Consider the following 21,813-nt stretch of genomic DNA (forward strand, 5'->3'; position numbering starts at 1 on the left):
CCAGAGCAGTTAAAACTTGGACAATCACTCAAAATGCATGTGTGTGTGTGTGTGTGTGTGTATGGGGGGTGGGGCCGGGGGTGGGGGGTTTTAAGTGCTTCTCTTGAATGTTTGCTGAGCAAATCAACCATTTTTAGAAACAAAACTTTAGGGAAATGCAGAACAGAAAAGATGAAAAATGGTTACAAATCAAATTTGTCCTCAACAGCAGGCGGCACGGTCCACGACTGGTTAGCACATCTGCCTCACAGTTCTGTGGACCGGGGTTCAAATCCCAGCCCCGCCTGGGAACGCACCTCGCCTGGGAATGCATGTCAAACTGGTCTTCTTCTGGGACAATCAGAGCTCTACTACCGGTTTCCCCCCCTTTGGGTTTGGGCTTTCCAGACACTGAACTGACTTGGTTATCGGAAAAATACTTCTTAAAGAATGAATCAGACTGAACTTCGGGGAACCACGTGTTATTCCCAATTAATCAAAACCCTAGAAACAACAATAATTCTCCTCATGGAGAAAGAATCACTTGAAGCCAGAAGAGAGATGACAGAAAAGAAAGAGAACCTCATCCACACCTCATCCATTTGGGATTCCAATTCACAGACCTTCCAACATCCACCAGCAACAGTAATCAGGTTTTCTCATGTACCGAGTAAATGTTGACTAAGTTACATCAGAGCGTGACCGTCAAATAAAATAAAAATAACCAAATAAAATATGAATGTGCAAATTCAGGTATTGGTGAACAATGTCACTTCATCTAAAATGTCATCAATACAATAATAAACAATGAATAAAATCTTTGTAAAATAACAAATTCAGGCAAATTTTGCTCCAAGAAAAGGTCTTACACTATTTTGATCCGACGTGTCAAACAGCACAATAGGATCGCCAGGCAGAGATTACAAAAACAGGAACAAGGCTGCAGTGGATATGCAAAGTATACACACACCTGTTCCGATGTCAGGTTTTTTTATGTAGATGATTTAGAACAAAATAAATCATTTTATAACTTTTTTCCACCATTAATGTGACCTAGAATTTGCACAACACATTTTTTTATTTTATCCTTTTGAGGAAGGCAGTTGAAAATAAACAAAAGGCAATAATATTGTATGTGATGGATTTAGATTTGTTTAACTTGCTGCCTTCTTGGCCAGGTCACCGTTGCAATAAAAACTGGTCTTTTACCTGGTTAACTAAACGTTAAATAAAACTGTAAAAATCAATCTGCTTGTACAAGGATACACTCCCCCTTATAACTGAGATGTGGTTGTGTTAACCAGGACTAACCAATCACATTCAAACTCATGTTCAATGGGAGTCCACACACACTTGCCACAAATTTCGGAGTGCCCAAAAACCAACAACACATGCATAGGGCCTTACACAATATGCTTTATTCACTGAAATGAATGAAAGAAGATACTTTTTACTGACCAGTGTGTGCATGCAATGACAAACTAGGACTACAACACAAGCGCAGTTATGCTGATTGGGTGGCTGACACTAGTGACAGAAGAAGCATAATCGTCCTATTGTTTCATAGAAGACTAGTAAGCAACCTACAGTTGGATTGTACACATGTGAGGCAAAGTATATGTCTCCAGCAGCGAGTTTGGGAAACACCGTCAAATACCATTCTGTGCAACCCGTGTTTTTGAGGACAATCAAGGCAGCATAGCACGTTAATGATGGGAAAACACCGTACCGCATAACAGACCAGACGCTGACAGATGATTTAACAAAACCGACAACAAGATTGAAGTCGAATGCATTTGCTAAGTTCATGTTTGGGAAATGTGTTCATATGCGCAAGGTACAAATGGCAAAGTTTTTTTTTCCCAAATGTGTGTGTTTTGTGTTGTCAAGACAACAATAGGGGGAAGGGTTGGTGGATTAGATCAGTGAGTAAGAAGTGAAACGCTTTACGTAAGCCTAAAAAAGCAAAAACTGCAATTACTTGTCACCAACATGTTTGCGAACATCTGGACTCATGCCCAATTCAAACTCTGAAATTCTTATTGTTATTATCCTTTGAAATGTATTTATCTATCTATTTATGTCATCACACATCAATGCATATTGCCTGGGTTTCTCAATGTTTGCTTTGTTTTGCTGGCCTTCTCCAATATCTGAGCATGACAATTGGACAATCTTGTATTTTACGAAAACTATTGTCCCAAAAAGCTCGGGGAAAACAAAGCGGGAAAAAAAAAAAAAAAAGTTACCACCCCCACTTTTGAAATCCTAGCTACGCCCATTAGTGGTTTAAATAGGGAATTACAACGCATTGCGTTCTTCTTCGGCACAGGAACATCTCTAATTCGTTTGAAGATCACCCCACGATCTCAGACTTCAAATTCTACTGCAACTCGTTTGGTCTGCGAACAACATGCCTTTAACGTTTGAGCTGTGCCCTGATAGGATGATCGGAGGGGATCGTCCATGTTTTATTATCGCTGAAATTGGACAAAACCACCAGGGAGACATTGAGATAGCCAAGAAAATGATCAAAATGGCAAAGGTAATAAGTGACTAATTTACAGTTTTTATTATGTTACCATAAACGATTCACTGTTGATTGCAACAAGCAACATTGTTGTCAATGTATTATTTTATAATTATGTGTGCGTGCGTGTGTAATTTTGGCACGTGTATACAGTTACATTTTATCATGAACATCTCCGCTACTATATGACCAGTGACAAGGCCTGCTGAGCATAATTCAAATACGAAAAAGAAATAATGAAATACTGGAATAATTATAAGCATTGCGGATGTCAACAACAACAAAAACGTCTCTTGTCTATTCCAAATGTACTTACTTTTGACAGGACTGCGGTGCTGATTGTGCCAAGTTCCAGAAGAGTGAGCTGGAGTACAAGTTTAACAAACGTGCTTTAGAGCGTCCTTACAAGACCAAAAACTCGTGGGGGGAAACATATGGTGAACACAAGCGCCACCTGGAGTTCAGCCATGAGCAGTACAGGGAGCTGCAGAAATATGCCAAGGATGTGGGGATCTTCTTCACTGCCTCAGGGATGGATGAGGTAGCTCACTTACTGTCATTTATTTGCAGGTCTTATGACACTTGTTTTCAAGTTCCTAAGTTACCTCTACAATTGTATACATTGAATAAAGTTTATTGTAAAAATAGAATTTAGAATTTGTACCAGTAAAGACATGTGGAGCTGAACAATAGTACATCATCTTGACATTGTATTTTTTGTTGTTCTATTAAAAATTGTCCATCCATCCATCCATTTTCTACCGCTTATCAGAGGTCGGGTCGCGGGGGCAGTAGCTTTAGCAGGGACCCCCAGACTTCCTTCTCCGCAGCCACTTCATTCAGCTCTTCCGGGGGGATCCCGAGGCGTTCCCAGGCCAGCCGAAGGACGTAGTCTCTCCAGCGTGTCCTGGTTCGTCCCCGGGGTCTCCTCCCGGTGGGACGTGCCCGGAACACCTCACCGGGGAGGCGTCCGGGAGGCATTTGAATCAGATGCCCCAGCCACCTCATGTGACTCCTCTCGATGTGGAGGAGCAGCGGCTCTACTCTGAGATCCTCCCGAATGACCGAGCTTCTCACCCTATCTCTAAGGGAGAGCCCGGACACCCTGCGGAGGAAACTCATTTCGGTCGCTTGTATCCGGGATCTCGTTCTTTCAGTCACGACCCACAGCTCGTGACCATAGGTGAGTGTAGGAACATAGATCGACGGGTAAATCGAGAGCTTCGCCTTTCGGCTTAGCCCCTTCTTCACCACAACGAACCGATACAAAGTCCGCATCACAGCAGACGCTGCACCGATCCGCCTGTCGATCTTCCGTTCCATTCTTCCCTCACTCGTGAACAAGACCCCAAGATACTTGAACTCCTCCACTTGGGGCAGGATCTCATCCCCGACCTGGAGAGGGCGCGCCACCCTTTTCCGACTGAGGACCATGGTCTCAGATTTGGAGGTGCTGATTCTCATCCCAGCCGCTTCACACTCGGCTGCGAGTGTGCACACTCGGCAACTCTCCAGTGAGAGTTGGAGGTCACGGCTTGATGAAGCCAACAGAACCACATCATCTGCAAAAAGCAGAGATGCAATACTGAGACCACCAAACCGGACCACCTCTATGCCTCAGCTGCGCCTTGAAATTCTGTCCATAAAAGTTATGAACAGAATCGGTGACAAAGGGCAGCCTTGGCGGAGTCCAACCCTCAGCGGAAACTAGTCCGACTTACTGCCGGCAATGCGGACCAAGCTCTGACACCGGTCGTACAGGGACCGAACAGCCCGTATCAGGGGGTTCCGTACCCCATAGTCCCGAAGTACCCCAAACAGGACTCCCCGAGGGACACGGTCGAACGCCTTCTCCAAGTCTACAAAACACATGTAGATCGGATCGCCAAGGTCCTTGCCTTCGGCCACCACCAGCTCACTCTGCACCCGACCCCTATGGCCCCTCCCACAGGTGGTGAGCCCATGGGAAGGGGGACCCACGTTACCCTTTCGGGCCGGGCCCCATGGGTGCAGGCCTGGCCTGGCTCCAGAGGGGAGCCCCGGTGACCCGCGTCCGGGCAAGGGAAAACATCTTCCTGAATTGTTTGTCATCATAGGGGTTTTTGGAGCTGTGCTTTGTCTGGTCCCTCACCTAGGACCTGTTTGCCACGGGTGACCCTGCCAGGGGCATAAAGCCCCAGACAACTTAACTCCTAGGATCATTGGGACACACAAATCACTCCACAACGATAAGGTGACAGCTCAAGGAGGGGATTGTATTTTGTATATAGTATACAGCATGTTTGATTTCGATTGTGTGTGGCCCTTATGAAATTGCATGTGTTTTTGTTTGCATGTTTTTTCATATGCTTACTAGTCATTTCTCCGTGGGAAATTTTCTATACTTGCAACATTTGTATTCCTTCAAAAGAGGGACGTTTATTATACGCTTTGCTTCCTCCTGTCCTTCCTCATGCACAATTGAGGTAAACACAAACAAACTGAATTATTTTTTAAAAGAAGCAGCATCTTTGAATATGAAGTTTCACCTGAACTATTGCACTTATAGAATAAATATATTTCACCTTAAATATTTTCACCTTTTAGATGGCGGTAGAGTTCCTCCATGAGTTAAATGTGCCTTTCTTCAAAGTGGGCTCAGGAGACACCAACAACTTCCCTTATCTGGAAATGGCTGCCAAGAAAGGTGATTGCTTTGCTTGGATTTTGAGGTGCCATCGTTTACTTTTGCAACGCTGGCTGTAGGAGAAGCTTTTGTACCGTTTTAAACTGTCACAACTTGAGTTCACATATCAATGCACATGAGTCCATTTACGAATCGGCACCTCTGGTGAGTATGGTGTGTTCTATTTAAAATTAAAACATTTTTGGCATGTTATTAAATAAATATTGATTCTGAACTGATCCAGATGATGCACATAACACAGTTTCGTGCTTCATATGTTGCTTTTGTATAGTATTTATTGTTTCTATGCTTGTGAAATTATGGTGGTATATTAAGAGGTGGATTCAATCTGGTCAGTCTCCACTGAAGGCCTGGGTACCGAAAAATAAAAAATAAAAAATGGCCCAACACTAAAATTACACAATGTTCTTTGCATGTTAGACATTAAGCTTCTCTTTTGTGTGTGTCAGGACGTCCCATGGTGGTGTCCAGTGGGATGCAGTCCATAGAGACGATGCGTCGTGTGTACAAGACAGTGAAAAAGCACAACCAAAACTTTGTCATCCTGCAGTGTACCAGCACCTACCCTCTTGATCCTAAGGATGTCAACCTCAGAGTGATCACAGTAAATACAACAACAACAACAAAGACTATACTATGAAGAAATGATGTGGTAGAAGCATGCTTTATCTTATGACCACTTGTTTTAACAGGAATTCCAGAAGGAATTTCCCGATATCCCAATCGGGTATTCTGGCCACGAGTCTGGAATCAGTATTTCAGTGGCGGCTGTTGCTCTTGGGGCAAAGGTCATAGAGCGTCACGTCACACTGGATAAGACTTGGAGGGGAAGTGACCACGCAGGGTCTCTGGAGCCCCCTGAACTGGTTGAGATGGTTCGTTCCATCCGACTGGTGGAGACGGCGCTGGGAAGTGGCCTCAAGAAGAGGCTGTGCTGCGAGGAGCCATTCCATAGGAAGGTGAGATATTGTTACCCCAATTAAATGTTATTTATTATATATAGATTTTTTTTTTATATAGTGCCAACTCACAACAGAAGTGATCTCTAGGCACTTGACAATCGGAGCATGTCTACAACTATACACCTCACACATTGAGACCAACCATATGAGCAAGCAGTTAAGGGGTGGAGGCAAGGAAAACTCATTGCAAGAAAAAAAAAACTTCGAACAGACCCTAGTAGGGAGGGAGGGAGAGAGTGTGCGAGAGAGAGAGAGAGAGAGAGAGAGAATGACTGCAGTTGGGATAAGGAAGCAATGTGTACTATATTAATGGAATTATCAATAAAACTGAATTAGCAGTTTAGTGACATATCACAAAGACAGAAATTAGAACAAAAATAAATAAATAACATGCAGCAATTACAACTGTCTAACAATTCAACTGGAAACAGTGTAGAAGTAAGTAAAAGGCAACCAACAAACCTGAAGGGAAAAAAAATACAGATGAATTGGAAAGGAGTAAATAGCTACAGTAAGCACAATGTGAGTGAGTCCAACACCCATAAGCGCAGTAAAATGAGAAAATGTCCATCCAATGTCCGACACCTAGAACAACCGTAAGTTACACAAGTAATACAGAAAGAATCCAAAAGACATCACAATGACCTGAGGTGTATGGGGATACAACCACAAAGGGCACTGTTTACATATGCTTAGGATCGATACCGCCTAAGAAATGGGGTTTGACCTGGTAACATTCTTTGACAAGGCTCACTCTGGGAGATTTGGCCCACTCATGCAACCATGACAGCCTGTGCCAACACAAAAAACACTGACACCTTGGCTCCACACTCACACAAAGGGTAACACTAATGAAGTCACAGTTACACCCCAATTGTATCTGTCTGGAGTGTGCAGCGCCTCCTTGTGGTTACACCCACTCGTGTGGTTACGCCCACTACTCTTGGTTACCTTTCTCCTCTTGGGTACGCCCCCACGTGCCTACGAGGCGGCCATGTTGGGAAGGAAAACATTTACGAGTTTGAAATGACAGATTGTATGTCAGTGGCTGAATAATTGCTTCAAAAACCTTTTTAATTGGTGCCATTGACTTTGGATTTCTGGATCTGAGAATGTTTCAATTATTCAAAATACTATAATTACATGTATTTAATAAAGGCAGCTTACGTGCTGTCCATATTAAGCCCGTAAATAGTATTTTTTTTTGTAATCGAAACTGGGCTGTTTTTGTAGGAAGTATTTCATTGTAAATTGTACTGTTCCTACACAAACACCGTTTTTATATGATAAACGTGCAGCTTATATGGAATGTACACGCTTATGTAACTTTAGATATTCACACAAAAACATGAATCAAAAGCAAATGTATTTATTTTTTAATCAGTGCCCCCCAGAAACCAAAAAAACAGTCCACAGAGCAGCATCCTCCCAGATTGTCGCCTTCGGACTGAAAACTGAGAAGTTCTCCTCTCTTTCCCCATCCCCGAAAACCTTTTGTGTCTTTATAATCAGTGTAAAATTGGACACAGGTGGCAATGACATAGGCGATTCTGAATTTGTTCCTAAATTCAGGGGAGTAGAGACTCCAGATCACAACACCTGTTAACGAAAAAAACCTAAATATTAAAATACGATACAGATATATTGTATATATGTTGTATACTGTATTTTATCACTCACTCAGTCTAGCCAGCGAAGGTGTGCTGCATTGCGGAACGTCTCTAGTCTGACTATAACCCAAAAACGGGTGCAGGTCAGAGCCAGCGCACGGATCGCACAGTCCCCATTTTGAAGAAGAGCTTCAATGAAAACAGTCCTCAAAATGTAATCCATCAGCTGTGAACATACATCGTAAATTATAAATTAGCTAATGTCCAATATTATCATATTTGAAGAAGGATAGTATCATAAAACAATTATTTCTCAACATTTAGTAGCTTTCAGATTTATTTTTGTTGTTTTCTGATTGTACAAATGTTGTTACAGCCACATGATTCTCAGATGAAGAAGTGTCAAGTGGGCGCTCCATGTAGATATGTCTGATGACTTGCCAGTGAGTGTTTATCGTCAGCTCATAAATGTGCTTCACTTCCATAACTTTAAGACAATGAAACATTGATGCGTGCCTGAAAGATGGGACTGACCACTCCCCCGGGAGAGGACTTGACCGCACATTTACTGGCCTGGATCAAAGAGGTCTGAGGTTCCTTAAAGTGAATGGGATGCAGATTACATTTTGGACATGTATGTACAACAATGACAATTTGCCAGGCCCAGACAAATTTAATTAGGGTCTGTGAAATATTATACATAACACTTACCATGTCAATCTCAAATTTCCTCTTCCTGGAGATGCGGAAGATTGGTTGCAGAGATCCGCTGGCCATCTGGACGCCTTCGTTGGTATAATGCGCAAATCTGGGACCGTAACTGCAAAGATTAATTTAAAACATTTACAAAACATGCTGCCCCATAGTCCTAATACAACCCCAATTCCAATGAAGTTGGGACGTAGTGTTAAACATAAATAAAAACAGAATACAATGATTTGCAAATCATGTTCAACCTATATTTATTTGAATACACTACACAGGCAAGATATTTAATATTCAAACTGATAAACTTATTTTTTTTTAGCAAATAATTATTAACTTAGAATTTTATGGCTGCAACACGTTCCAAAAAAGCTGGGACAGGGTCATGTTTACCACTGTGTTACATAATTTTTTTTTAACAACATTCAATAAACGTTTGGGAACTGAGGACACTAATTGTTGAAGCTTTGTAGGTGGAATTCTTTCCCATTCTTGCTTGATGTACAGCTTCAGCTGTTCAACATTCCGGGGTCTCCGTTGCCGTATTTTACGCTTCATAATGCGCCACACATTTTCAATGGGAGACAGGTCTGGACTGCAGGCAGGCCAGTCTAGTACCCGCAATCTTTTACTACAAAGCCACGCTGTTGTAACACTTGTAGAATGTGGTTTGGCATCGTCTTGCTGAAATAAGCAGGGGCGTCCATGAAAAAGACGTTGCTTGGATGGCAACATATGTTTCTCCAAAACCTGTATGTACCTTTCAGCATTAATGGTGCCTTCACAGACGTTTAAGTTACCCATGCCATTGGCACTAACACAGCCCCATACTATCACAGTCCGGATGGTTCTTTTCCTCTTTGGCCCGGAGGACACGACATCCACAATTTCCAAAAACAATTTGAAATGTGGACTCGTCGGACCACAGAAAACTTTTCCACGTTGCATCAGTCCATCTTAGATGAGTTCGGGCCTAGAGAACCCGGCGGCGTTTCTCGGTGTTGTTGTAAATGGCTTTTGCTTTGCATAGTAAAGTTTCAAGTTGCACTTACGGATGTAGCGCCAAACTGTATTTACTGATATTGGTTTTCTGAAGTGTTCCTGAGCCCATGTGGTGATATCCGTTACACATTGATGTCGGTTTTTGATGCAGTGCCGCCTGAGGGATCGAAGGTCAAGGGCATTCAATGTTGGTTTTCGGCCTTGCCGCTTACATGCAGTGATTTCTCGAGATTCTCTGAAACTTTTGATGATATTATGGACCGTAGATGATGAAATCTCTAAATTCCTTGCAATTGTACGTTGAGGAACATTGTCCTTAAACTCTTCGACTATTTTCTCACGCACCTTTTCACAAAGAGGTGAACCTCACCCCATCTTTGCTTGTCAATCACTGAGCAATTCAGGGAAGCTCCTTTTATACCCAATCATGGCACCCACCTGTTCCCAATTAGCCTGTTCACCTGTGGGATGTTCCCAACAGGTGTTTGACGAGCTTTCCTCAACTTTCTCAGTCTTTTTTGCCACCTGTCCCAGCTTTTTTGGAACGTGTTTCAGCCATAAAATTCTAAGTTAACGATTATTTGCAAACAACAATCAAGTTTATCAGTTTGAACATCAAATATCTTGTCTTTGTAGTGTATTCAATTAAATATAGGTGGAAAATGATATACAAATCATTGTATTCTGTTTTTACTCATGTTTAACACAACATCCCAACTTCATTGGAATTGGGGTTGTATATCTTCAATGTTTAAGAGACCTGGGGCCTCATGTACAAAAGGTGCGTATGCACAAAAACGTGGCGTCCGTTCTTTTTCACGGCAGGTTGATATCTCCTGGAAGTGTGATTGACTTTAAAATTACACTGTGAATATGTGCATATTTTGTGCTCCTCTTGTCTTTTTCAGCATAACTAATTATAATAATAAGGGGACAAAACTGTGCAAACAATGGGACATCCTTAACCTTGAATATCAATGTTTTCTTGTAAGGACACAGTGAACACCATTGATAAAACCCTAAGAGCAACAAGAAAATTACATTTGTAATTATTGTTCTATGTCTCCCCAGTTTTTTACTTGATGAATACAAGGTTGTTAAAAGAGTAACATTCGTTCGCCTACAAAAGTAAACTATTATGACCTGCTCCTTTTCTCCAGCTGGGGAAGTCTGTGGTGGCCAAGGTGAAGATCCCCAAAGGAACTGTCTTGAGTCTGGACATGTTGGCAGTGAAGGTGGCCGAACCCATGGGTGTCCCGGCCGAAGACATCTTCCAGCTGGTTGGCAAGTCTGTAAATCATGATGTGGGTGAAGATGAGAGCGTCACCCCAGATGTAGTGGACGGCCTGTAGCTATTTTCTAAAATGTGCTGCAGAGTAACACAACTCAGTTGTTGCATTGATTGCCCAGGAGTCACAAGTTAGCTGCGAATGTCACAAAATTGTGAATCGAATAAACAAATTTGCTTCATAACCATCGCTCACTATACAAAATCATTGTTGATTTTCTCATTTGTATGTATCAAATGAAGATTAAAAAAAAAAAAAAAAAGTCTGCTATCAGTGTGCTCTTCTTTCTCTCAAGACAGATGTTTGTAATTACATAAGTACATATGTGAATAGATGGACTTCTTCTATACCCCGTTACCTTGAACAGGATAAGGGGTAATGAGAATGGATGGATGAATAGACTTCATATCACAGGTGTCAAACTCAAGGCCACAATCATTTCATGTGGTCCGAGTAAGCAAATCGTGCATCTACTTCATGTTATTTTGGACCAAAATTTCTAATTATCTTCACTTTTAATAACACAATTAGAAAGGTGGGAATGATGGAGGCAGACGGATACATTAAGTGTTTGGACTGTGTTCAACTGTGCGAAAACCATGCAGATGTACAAAAACTGGGACACAATTTTGGCGAAAGTAATGTTGAAAACAGAATCCTAAGAAAACTAGGGCATACGAAATCCGAGGTTCCACTGTATACGTTATGATATGATGAGCCAATTATACGTTTCTATGGTTCCACATTCATAACGGCCCTCCGAGGGGATCCATAACTACAATGTGGCTTGTGACAAAAATGACTGACACCCTTGTTTTATGCATTTATGTGAACGGACAGATACATATTTGGATTACATGTGGAAGTTAATGGACTGACTGATAGTTTCATTATGCGAGTGAGTGAGTGAATGGAGAGACATGTTTATTTATATCATGTATGTTTGTGAATAGGCAAACTATGTCTATATAGGGGTCTCCCGATCCGATCTCGGTCCAGTGTCAGCCAAAAAATAACAAAAAAGAACTGTTCGGACTGGATCTAAAACAGCCGATTTTACCACTCGTATACAAGCAGTCTATTCCATGCGCCGCTCCAGCACGTCTATCCAGCAGCGCCCGGATTGCATGTGACCACGTGATCACAACAACTGGTTGCTAAGGTGCAAACATATTGCAAGGAGTAAGAGTCAAGGTTGCTTGCTTAAAGTCATTTATTGACACTCCAGTTTAAGTTCACTGTAAAACTAAACTCACAAAACAAAATAATTACACTTACTGGATGTTCAAATACATCACAGACTTAGTTTTTATTTACAAAAATCGCTAGCTCAAAGCTAACAATGAATGAAAAACACCACTGACGAGCTAACGAAAATTAGCATCGAACTCGCGGCACTTATGTCTCCCAAAATAATTAATATTGGTAAACAAACAAACAGGCCATATAACAATATTCTGGCATATATTCTTCAAACTCTGTGAAAAACGAGTTATAATAACTTCCAATCGTGACTTCTATTTTTTTTGTTACTGCAAGTGTGTATCTCATTGCGTGCACCACACTGCCCCTCAGAGGTCAATACATGCACAGCAGCATCGGTTAATAATAAATAGGTCAGTTTTTCCTCATACTCACTGTTGCTGATTATTGTTCTCTGTTTGAGGACTATCACTTGATCAATCCTTTTATAGGATTTCATTCTACAAAATAAGTAAATTATGTATGATTATTGCTGAATTTTGGTTGCTGATTATTGTTCTCTGTTTGAGTACTATCACTTGATCAATCCTTTTATAGCATTCCATACTACAAAATAAGTAAATTATGTATGATTATTGCTGAAATTGGATCGGCCAAAATGTAAGGCTGCAATATCTGTATTGGGTCAGAAGTGAAAGAGTTGAATCGAGACATCCCTAGTCTATATTCACTATGTGAATATACAATGATGCTGTATAGTCTGTTTACATTATACTGTACACTAATGGACAGATGCTTGTACATTATTCATACATGTGAATAGAATGAGTTTCATGGTGTGACAAACAAATGTGACATGCTTGCACCAGTCCCCGCAACAGAAAATATTTCAGATTCTAATATATATGACCGCAACTCTGCAGTCTTCTGTTTCACGCCTTCACACTTTGATTTTACTACAGCTTTTTGGGAGCACGAGCAATGAGTATGATTTATAAATGGACATTTAATATGAAATGAACTTTTGCAGATTTAACTGAGCTCTCAATTATCACATTACATTGCATGAAAATGGTAGCAGTATACATTAATTGAACGATTGGCGAAAAATCTGCATTCAAGAATTGTCCCCTTAGAAAGCCTCAAGGGGAAAAACTACCACACTCTGTACTTCAGACTTGCTCTTATATACATTTGTTTAAGGTAGTGTCATAAAGACGGAGCAGCTGTTCAAATTATGCTATTTAAATAAACAAGCCCTGCCCTGTGTGTTTGTTTTTCCACCAGTTAAAAAAATGGCCATGGAGACCTGTTAGACTGGAACCCGCAACCCGTCTAAACCAACACGGGGCCCCTCCCGACTTTAGCTGAACGTCTCAGTAATCTCTGGGGAAAGAACATGAGGAGGAAGATCCAGGTCTTGTGGTATGATTAGCAGCAGCCAGCTTCCCTGTCTGGCGTGTGTAGGGCTGCCTCCCACATTCCAAAACATGCACGCTATTTTAACTGTCCATTTGCTGCGAATGTGAGTGTGAGTGTGGACGGTTGGTTGTCGAAAGTGCGGCCATTCCAGGATGTACTCACCTCTCGGCCAAGTGAGTCAGATGGGATGATCGCCCGCTCACCGCACATGCCGGAAGTCCGACACTTCCGGGATGTGCATCACAGTAACTGTTCCGGGTCGGCCTTCCTGATTTCATGGGAGCAACAACTCATCGCTCCTCTCCGATCTGTTCCATTCACATATACTTGAATACCTCTCTATTCTGTCAGCAACATGCCTTTAAAATTCGAACTTTGCCCTGGTAGGATGATCGGAGCCAACCACCCGTGCTTCATTATCGCTGAAATTGGACAAAACCATCAGGGAGACATCGAGCTCGCTAAGAAAATGATCAAAATGGCAAAGGTAATGAATGTTGTGTGGTAAACAACAAATGGGCTTTGACAAGCTGAGTATGTGTAACAATCAACTTGAGGTTTGTTGTAGTACTTGTAGATGTTACGCCTAGCTTGATTCATATCAGTCATGTAAATATAAACGATATTTCACACTTGGACCTCACTTTGATGCACTTTGACAGGACTGCGGTGCTGATTGTGCCAAGTTCCAGAAGAGTGAGCTTGAGTACAAGTTTAACAAACGTGCTTTAGAGCGTCCTTACAAGACCAAAAACTCGTGGGGGGAAACATATGGTGAACACAAGCGCCACCTGGAGTTCAGCCATGAGCAGTACAGGGAGCTGCAGAAGTACGCCAAGGATGTGGGGATCGTCTTCACTGCCTCAGGAATGGATGAGGTAGCTCACTTAATTTAATTGCAGGTTACACGCTTTGAACAACTATAGAATAAATATATTTGCACCTTTTAGATGGCGGTAGAGTTCCTCCATGACTTAAATGTGCCTTTCTTCAAAGTGGGCTCAGGAGACACCAACAACTTCCCTTACCTGGAAAAGACTGCCAAGAAAGGTGGGAAAACCAGTAGTTCCAAATTACAGTATTTCCTCAACTAGTGGCTGTGGGGAATTAATTTTTTTTACTCAATTGTAGAATTTATTTTTATACATTTGAAATGAAAAGTGCCATTTCAAGTGAATTTGTAGTTTGGGAGTGGGCTGCGTAGCTCCCTGAATGTAGATGAGACGTGCACAACATTGCAGTGCGATCACATGTCAGAGCCTACTGGAACGCTAATTCGCATTGCAGGCGTTGTCGTGTCATCAATGCTGAGAACTAGTTTACCACACAGGTCCACACTCTTTAATTCATCGAATAGACTGTTTAAGTGGTTCAGTAGGTGCTGCTGTTTTGGTTAGCAATATTCAAATGTGCTCAGAAGTTAACTCTTAAATCTCCTCGTGTGAACAAGAGGTACAATAATTCTATGTAGTCCTTCAAAATTGCAGTTAATTTTTGGGAGGGAATTGGAAGGCGTCTATTTGAGGGAGACATTTATTTTATTCAGTGAGTCCCAATTATTTACCAAATTGTCATTTCATTTTTCAAATCATTTTTCGTCTATGTATGCCAGCGACATACAGTGACAGACGGAACCATTAAATGCTCTTCCACTAGATGGCAGAAGTTACATAATTAAACTACCAAACTGTTGCCATTCATACAACAGAATAATTCATGGCACATACATACCAAGTTAATTTGTGAGTAAATTTAGACGAGATCATCATTATTTCAATATTTATACTTGTTCTGACATTTTTGTTTTGGTTGTTTTCTGTGAGATATTTCCGAAGTCACATATGTGTCTTGGCTCAATACCGTTTGAGAAACATTTTAGGGGATGACGCAACTCATCGGCACAGCATCAATTAGAAAGACAGCCACGATCTGAAGAAATCCATTAAATAACTTTACTTTCATATGAATTGACATCATGTTTATCCACTTTTTGTGCATGTGTCAGGACGTCCCATGGTGGTGTCCAGTGGGATGCAGTCCATAGAGACGATGCGTCGTGTGTACAAGACTGTGAAGGAACACAACCAAAATTTTGCCATCCTGCAGTGTACTAGTGCCTACCCGCTTGAGCCTGAGGATGTTAACCTCAGAGTGATCACAGTAAATAGAACAGAAATGACTATAACCCGATTAAATGTTATGGTAGATGCATAGTTTATCTCATGACCACTTGTCATCAACAGGAATACCAGAAAGAATTCCCCGATATCCCAATCGGGTATTCTGGCCACGAGTCTGGAATCAGTATTTCAGTGGCGGCTGTTGCTCTTGGGGCAAAGGTCATAGAGCGTCACGTCACACTGGACAAGACTTGGAAGGGAAGTGACCATGCAGCGTCTCTGGAGCCCTCTGAGTTGTCCGAGCTGGTTCGCTCCATCCGACTGGTGGAGAGGGCGCTGGGAAGTGGCCTCAAGAAGATGCTACCTTGTGAGAAGCCGTGCCGTGACAAGGTGCGATATTTCTACTCGGCAAGACACGGCTGCTTGATGAGATTAAAAGAGAAAATACATTAGTGTAACGACTGTACATGAGTAAAATATTCCAGTCAAAAATTAGGACATATTTTGTCATCAAATAACATTAGAAAGTTTCGTTTTGATTGGTACTATATTTATAGTTGAATTGGTACATAATTGGATGTGGTGATGTGGACTACGGATGGGCGTAATATTTGATTTGGTTGTAGAATTCTTTTGATGTGTACAGAATTGAGTGTTGATTGATCACATCTTGAAACAATTGAGGACAAATGGAGAGCAAAATAAATCAATCAATACTTTATTTGTATAGCATCTTTTATACTTAAAATAGATATTACAAAAAAGGAAATGCAAATCCTCAGCTGCTTATTTTCCTCAGGTAGTGTTATTCAGCTTAATAGAACCCTGGCAGCAAAACTTAAACTATTCAGACAGAGATTCTCCTTTATATTTAAATTTTTTTCACTGTTTGAATTGGTGATGTCATGATACCAAAATTCTGATTTCAATACGATACAAGCATAAAATACCTCGATACGCGTACTGTAACGATCCCATGGCAAATATCTATGACATCCGTAAAAACAGTGGAAAGAAAACTGACGAAACAACTTAAAATATTTGTGTGTGTATTAAAATATTGGAATAGTCTTGAATAATATAATAATTAGCCAATTTTTATGTCATTTTCTAAAAAAAAAAAAACAATGACATCGATGCCTGCATTATCATATCTATTATAGAACAAATGTGTGTATGTATGTGTATACATTTGTATATCTATATACAGTATATCTATGAGGTATACAGTTGTGAAAAACATTATTAGACTAGCCTTGTTTCATCAATTTCTTATTCATTTGAATAGAATGCATGAGTTTACGTGTATTATTAAATATGATTTTGGTTATTATAAAGAAAACCATGGAAAATGGCAAGATAACGGCTCTTAAACTCTCATGAGCTATTTTCCTTGTCCTCATTATATTTGTCCAAACAAATATACCTTTAGTTGTACCAAGCATTAAAAATGAACAAGAAACGATGACTATATTAATCTATTTATATACTACTTATACATGCTGTTAGAATGCAATATTCTTGCATTTGACTGCATTAGATTTCTTCCATCAGTAAACAATACATTTGTAACCACTCGGTGGTTGCTGTTGCTATTGTTGCTTGCATACAGAGTTGAGATGCTCAAACAGTGGACCTCTTTGCGCCACTTGGATTTTAAGTGGTTTACTCTTTTGCATTCGGGTGGATATTAATTCTTCTCCATCTCCCCAAATTCCAGATTCGTCGTCTAACACGTGCTAATGCTTACGCATGCTAGCGCTCAGAGGAAACTGATTAGCACACCGCTAAGAGCTAGTAATAGTGAATAGTTCCAAATGATGCGTCTTGCCTTTTGTTTCTCCATGAGGAAGTGGAGTCTGCACTCTGAAGGGGCTCGGCAGTTTGCCATTTACTCCTCCCGCCGGCTTGCGCGTAGTCTGTAGCTGTAGACTGCATTTTTCTCAAGAATATTCCTTTATATTGACGAAATAATAGCGATGTTAAATGAAAACACATTTGTCATTAAAACATGATAAAAATTGTTTCTGTTGACGTTGTTTGACAACTATTGCACATCAGAGTAAACACATAGCATTCGTAAGGCAAACAGTCATTACATGATTCCTTTTCTCCAGCTGGGGAAGTCGGTGGTGGCCAAGATGAAGATCACCAAAGGAACTGTTCTCAGTCTGGACATGTTGGCAGTGAAGGTGGCCGAGCCCATGGGCGTAGCGGCTGAGGACATCTTCCAGCTGGTTGGCAAGTCTATCACAGCGGATGTAAGTGAAGATGAGAGCGTCTTACCGGAGGTGGTGGACAGCTATGGCAAGAAGGCCAAGTGCTGTGGATAGATGAGAGCTTTGCAATGGCAATAGGAGCACTTGAATGGTGAGGACCTTAATCATGGGGACCTAATTCGGTGGGTGATTTGCTTTCAGATAGTTTCAGTAATCAGGAAGAAGAGGCGCTAACTGTCTTCTGGCACAACCCCAGGTTGGGTCCTTTCCACAATTAGACTGAAGAAAAACTAATCAATAATTGTAATAAATTAGAAGCCAATGTCACAGACAGTGAAGGATGCTGCTAATTATCAACAAGACGCACTAAAATGTCACATTCTGCTTTGCCTTTCTGTATAATGCAATATATGTTTGCTTGTGCCAAATAAAGATGAAAAGATGCACATGCCAGAAGTCACTGAGTTTTTGGGTATCTACCAAGATAAAGCTTCTTCCCAAGAACCTGACCTCCCACCACTGCCTGTTACTAAATTTGAGGAACACTTGTTTAAGGTCAAGGCCAGCAAGGCCTTCTGCAGGCCTAAACACAAAAGCACTGACCTTTATTAAGAACTTACTATAAATTCGAATATTTAACTGAGCTCTCAATCTCATATCACACGTAAACAGAATCTGTCCTGACAAAATCAAATCAGACAAAAGATTTTAAAACAAGCTGCAATAAAATGACATGATCCAAAGAAACAGTACATAACAGTCGAGAAATAAAGTTATTGACATCAGTCTGAAAAGGGTTACAAAAGCCATTTAAAGCTTTAGGATTCCAGTGAACCATAGGGAGAGCCATTATCCTCACATGGCGAAAACATGGAATGGTGGTTAACCTTCCCAGGAGTGCACGGCCTACAAAGATTACCCCAAGAGAGCAGCAATGACTCATCCGGGAGGCCACAAAGGAACTCAGGACAACTTCTAAAGAACTGTAGGCCTCCTTTGCCTCAGTTACGGTCAGTGTTCATGACACAAGAAAGAAAGACACTGGGCAAAAATGGCATCCATGGCAGATTTCCAAGGCAAAAACCACTGCTGACCAAAAAGAACATAAAGGATCATCTTTTGGGAAAAGAAAAAAACAAAAACATCTGAATGACTCCCAGGACTTTTGGGAGAAAATTATATGGACTGACAAGATGAAAGTTGAGCTTTTTAGATGGTGTGTGTGTTGTTACATCTGGTGCTCAGCATTTCAGAAAAAACACCAAAAAAACAAAACGAAGGTTTTGGAGTGGCCTAGTCAAAGTCCAGTCTTGAATCCGATTGTAATGCAGTGGCATGACCTTTAAAAAAACGCTGTTCATGCTCAAAAACCATAAATTTTGGCTGAATTCAAACAATTCTGCAAGAGAGAGTAGGCCAAAATAACTCCACAGTGCGGTCACATGACCGCGCACGTAGCCTTCGCGAGCCAATCAAAATGACTCATTTTTCACTAATCAGACTACACAAGGCAGTCACATGACCGCGCACATAGCCTTCACGAGCCAAACAAAATGACTCATTTTAGGGGGGAAAAACAGCCGCACGACTTTGTTTATTTTACAGACTCCAAAGAAACAACAGCTTTATCATGCAGCTATTAAATTATGACTGCCCAAACTTGGATATTTCAGCCCACTTCTAACTTGAGAAAACACGTTGCGGTAAGTTGCAGATGTTTCGATTGTTGTTTTGGCAGTGGATATGGCAAAAATTAGCACTATCCCTATTGTGTCCACATGCACACAACATCAATAAGTCTGGTCAATAAACAGCTTCTTTATGAAGTCATTTAAGCGAATAAAGCAAATAATGTTTCTGTAGGGCCCAATGCATGTGTTGTTGGGTTTGGGCAGTTAAAAATTGAAATGGTGGCAGGTGTGTGTTGACTCCCATATATTATATTATTATTTTTTTATTTTATTGGATGTTCATGCTGTGATTTAAAAATAAATAATAATACAAAAATCTGAAGTTACTCACAAGTTACTTTTTACTTGTAGTTTTTTTTCATTGAGTTCTTTCTTACGAAAGTAAACATTTGGATGACTACTTTTTACTTTTACTTGAGTCATATTATTCTAAAGTAACAGTACTCTTACTTGAGTACAATATTTGGCTACTCTACCCACCTCTGCATTTTGAGTACATGATATATTAAGAAGCCCACAAGTTAGCAAAAATTAGGGAAATGTCCAAATTATGAGCCAGAAGACACGACCACAACTTCCACGAAAAAGAAAATTGCATTTAAGAGACAATCTCGACAGTACTAGTTAAAACATCAAAAATATGGCTTAATGTGAAACTGGGCCGTGGTGTGAAAAAAACCCACATTGGAACTGCCATTTTAGACCAATTCATAAGTAAAGCTATAAAGTGAGAGTTAGCTAGAGTGGCCATTCAGTGTAATTACACTTTCTGAATCTGTCAGGTAATAAAAAAAGGTTTATGATATAAGTGATGGCTACATTCACTTATTTATACAGTTAATAGTACTGCAGTTATTTCAGGTGCAGCCTATGGTCAGTAAACCTCAGCTGACCCCCAACGACCCTCTCACATCTCACCAACCAAAGTGAGCACCCTCTCATCCTAAAATTGTATCAACAATGCAATGAATTAATTTTCTTGTGCTTGTGTTGTCTGATGGTTTCCAGATTAATCCTTTATTATTTACAGTAATTAAATGGAGACATTTTAAAGGTGACTCCAGCAACAACAGATCTATTTGAACAGAAGAAATTTTTAACTCTTTTGTTATATTGCAGCCATTTGTTAAAAATTATTTAAGTTAATTTTTTTCCTCATTAATGTACACACAGCACCCCATATTGACAGGGGGAAATACGTAATTGTTGAGATTTTTGCTGATTTATTAAAAAAGAAAAACTGAAATGTCACATGGCCATAAGTATTCAGACCCTTTGCTGTGACGCCGATGCAGTTGGGAGATTGGAGAAAGTTCTAGAAAGTCAACCATCACTGCAGCCCTCCACCAGTCGGGGCTTTATGGCAGAGTGGCCTGATGGAAGCCTCTCCTCAGTGCAAGACACATGAAAGCCCGCATGGAGTTTGCTAAAAAAAAAAAAAAAACACCTGAAGGACTCCAAGATGGTGAGAAATGGGATTCTCTGGTCTGATGAGACCAAGATAGATATTGTTGGCCTTAATTCTAAACGGTATGTGTTTAGAAAACCAGGCACTGCTTATCACCTGTCCAATACAGTCCCAACAGTGGAGCATGGTGGTGGCAGCATCATGCTGTGAGGGTGTTTTTCAGCTGTAGGGACAGGGAGACTGGTTCCAATCGAAGAAAAGATGAAAGTGGCCAAGTACAGGGATATCCTGGATAAAAACCTTCTCCAGAGTGCTCAGGACCTCAGACTGGGCCGAAGGTTCACCTTAAAAAAAGACAATGACCCTAAGCACACAGCTAAAATACCGAAGGAGTGGCTTCAGAACAACTCCGTGACTGTTTTTGAATGGCCCAGCCACAGCCCTGACTTAAACCCAATTGAGCATCTCTGTGAAAATGGCTGCCCACCAACGTTCACCATCCAACCTGACAGCACTGGAGAGGATCTGCAAGGAGGAAGGGCAGATGATCCCCAAATCCAGGTGTGAAAAACTTGTTGCATCATTCCCAAAAAGACTCATGCTCCAAAGGGTGCTTCTACTAAATACTGAGCAAAGGGTCTGAATACTTATCCCTGGGTGATATTTCAGTTTTTCTTATTTAATAAATCTGCAAAAATTTCAACAATTCCATTTTTTTCTATCAATATGGAGTGCTGTGTGTACATTAATGAGGAAAAAATGAACTTAAATGATTTTAGCAAATGGCTGCAATGCAAAAAAGAGTGACAAATTTAAGGGGGTCTGAATACTTTCCATACCCACTGTATTTTTATATCAGGTCATGCAGGTGATCCACTATAACGCAGGCTTCTTTGAAGAAAGGTTGGCTTAATTTGCTGGGTTATGTAACCAGTTTAGCCCTGACAGGACATTGCATCGGTCTTCAAACATCGTTAATCAAACAAA

At 40.8% G+C, this 21,813-nt stretch overlaps 2 protein-coding genes across 2 annotated transcripts; both read left to right on the top strand.

Moving 5' to 3' along the window:
* Positions 1–2,285: 2,285 nt before the first annotated feature.
* LOC133476245 (sialic acid synthase-like) lies at positions 2,286–11,006 on the top strand. Its single transcript, XM_061769379.1, has 6 exons — positions 2,286–2,524; positions 2,835–3,050; positions 5,096–5,195; positions 5,645–5,799; positions 5,888–6,154; positions 10,635–11,006. Exons 1-6 carry the CDS (start codon positions 2,393–2,395, stop codon positions 10,824–10,826), a joined length of 1,062 nt encoding a protein of 353 aa, XP_061625363.1. The 5' UTR covers positions 2,286–2,392; the 3' UTR covers positions 10,827–11,006.
* A 2,617-nt stretch (positions 11,007–13,623) lies between these two features.
* On the top strand, positions 13,624–18,173 carry LOC133476244 (sialic acid synthase-like). Its single transcript, XM_061769378.1, has 6 exons — positions 13,624–13,875; positions 14,051–14,266; positions 14,339–14,438; positions 15,394–15,548; positions 15,632–15,898; positions 17,626–18,173. The coding sequence occupies exons 1-6, from the start codon at positions 13,744–13,746 to the stop codon at positions 17,839–17,841; spliced, it is 1,086 nt and encodes a 361-aa protein (XP_061625362.1). The 5' UTR covers positions 13,624–13,743; the 3' UTR covers positions 17,842–18,173.
* The last annotated feature ends 3,640 nt before the right edge of the window (positions 18,174–21,813 follow it).

The sequence above is a fragment of the Phyllopteryx taeniolatus genome, chromosome 4 (genome assembly GCF_024500385.1).
Source record: "Phyllopteryx taeniolatus isolate TA_2022b chromosome 4, UOR_Ptae_1.2, whole genome shotgun sequence".
NCBI lineage: Eukaryota > Metazoa > Chordata > Actinopteri > Syngnathiformes > Syngnathidae > Phyllopteryx > Phyllopteryx taeniolatus.

Coding starts and splice junctions, on each gene's coding strand:
- LOC133476244 (XM_061769378.1), top strand. CDS start 13,744: ATGCCTTTAAAATTCGAACTTTGCCCTGGTAGGATGATCGGAGCCAAC. Junction 14,267..14,338: donor CTGCCTCAGGAATGGATGAG/GTAGCTCACTTA, acceptor TGCACCTTTTAG/ATGGCGGTAGAGTTCCTCCA. Junction 15,899..17,625: donor AGAAGCCGTGCCGTGACAAG/GTGCGATATTTC, acceptor CCTTTTCTCCAG/CTGGGGAAGTCGGTGGTGGC.
- LOC133476245 (XM_061769379.1), top strand. CDS start 2,393: ATGCCTTTAACGTTTGAGCTGTGCCCTGATAGGATGATCGGAGGGGAT. Junction 3,051..5,095: donor CTGCCTCAGGGATGGATGAG/GTAGCTCACTTA, acceptor TTCACCTTTTAG/ATGGCGGTAGAGTTCCTCCA. Junction 6,155..10,634: donor AGGAGCCATTCCATAGGAAG/GTGAGATATTGT, acceptor CCTTTTCTCCAG/CTGGGGAAGTCTGTGGTGGC.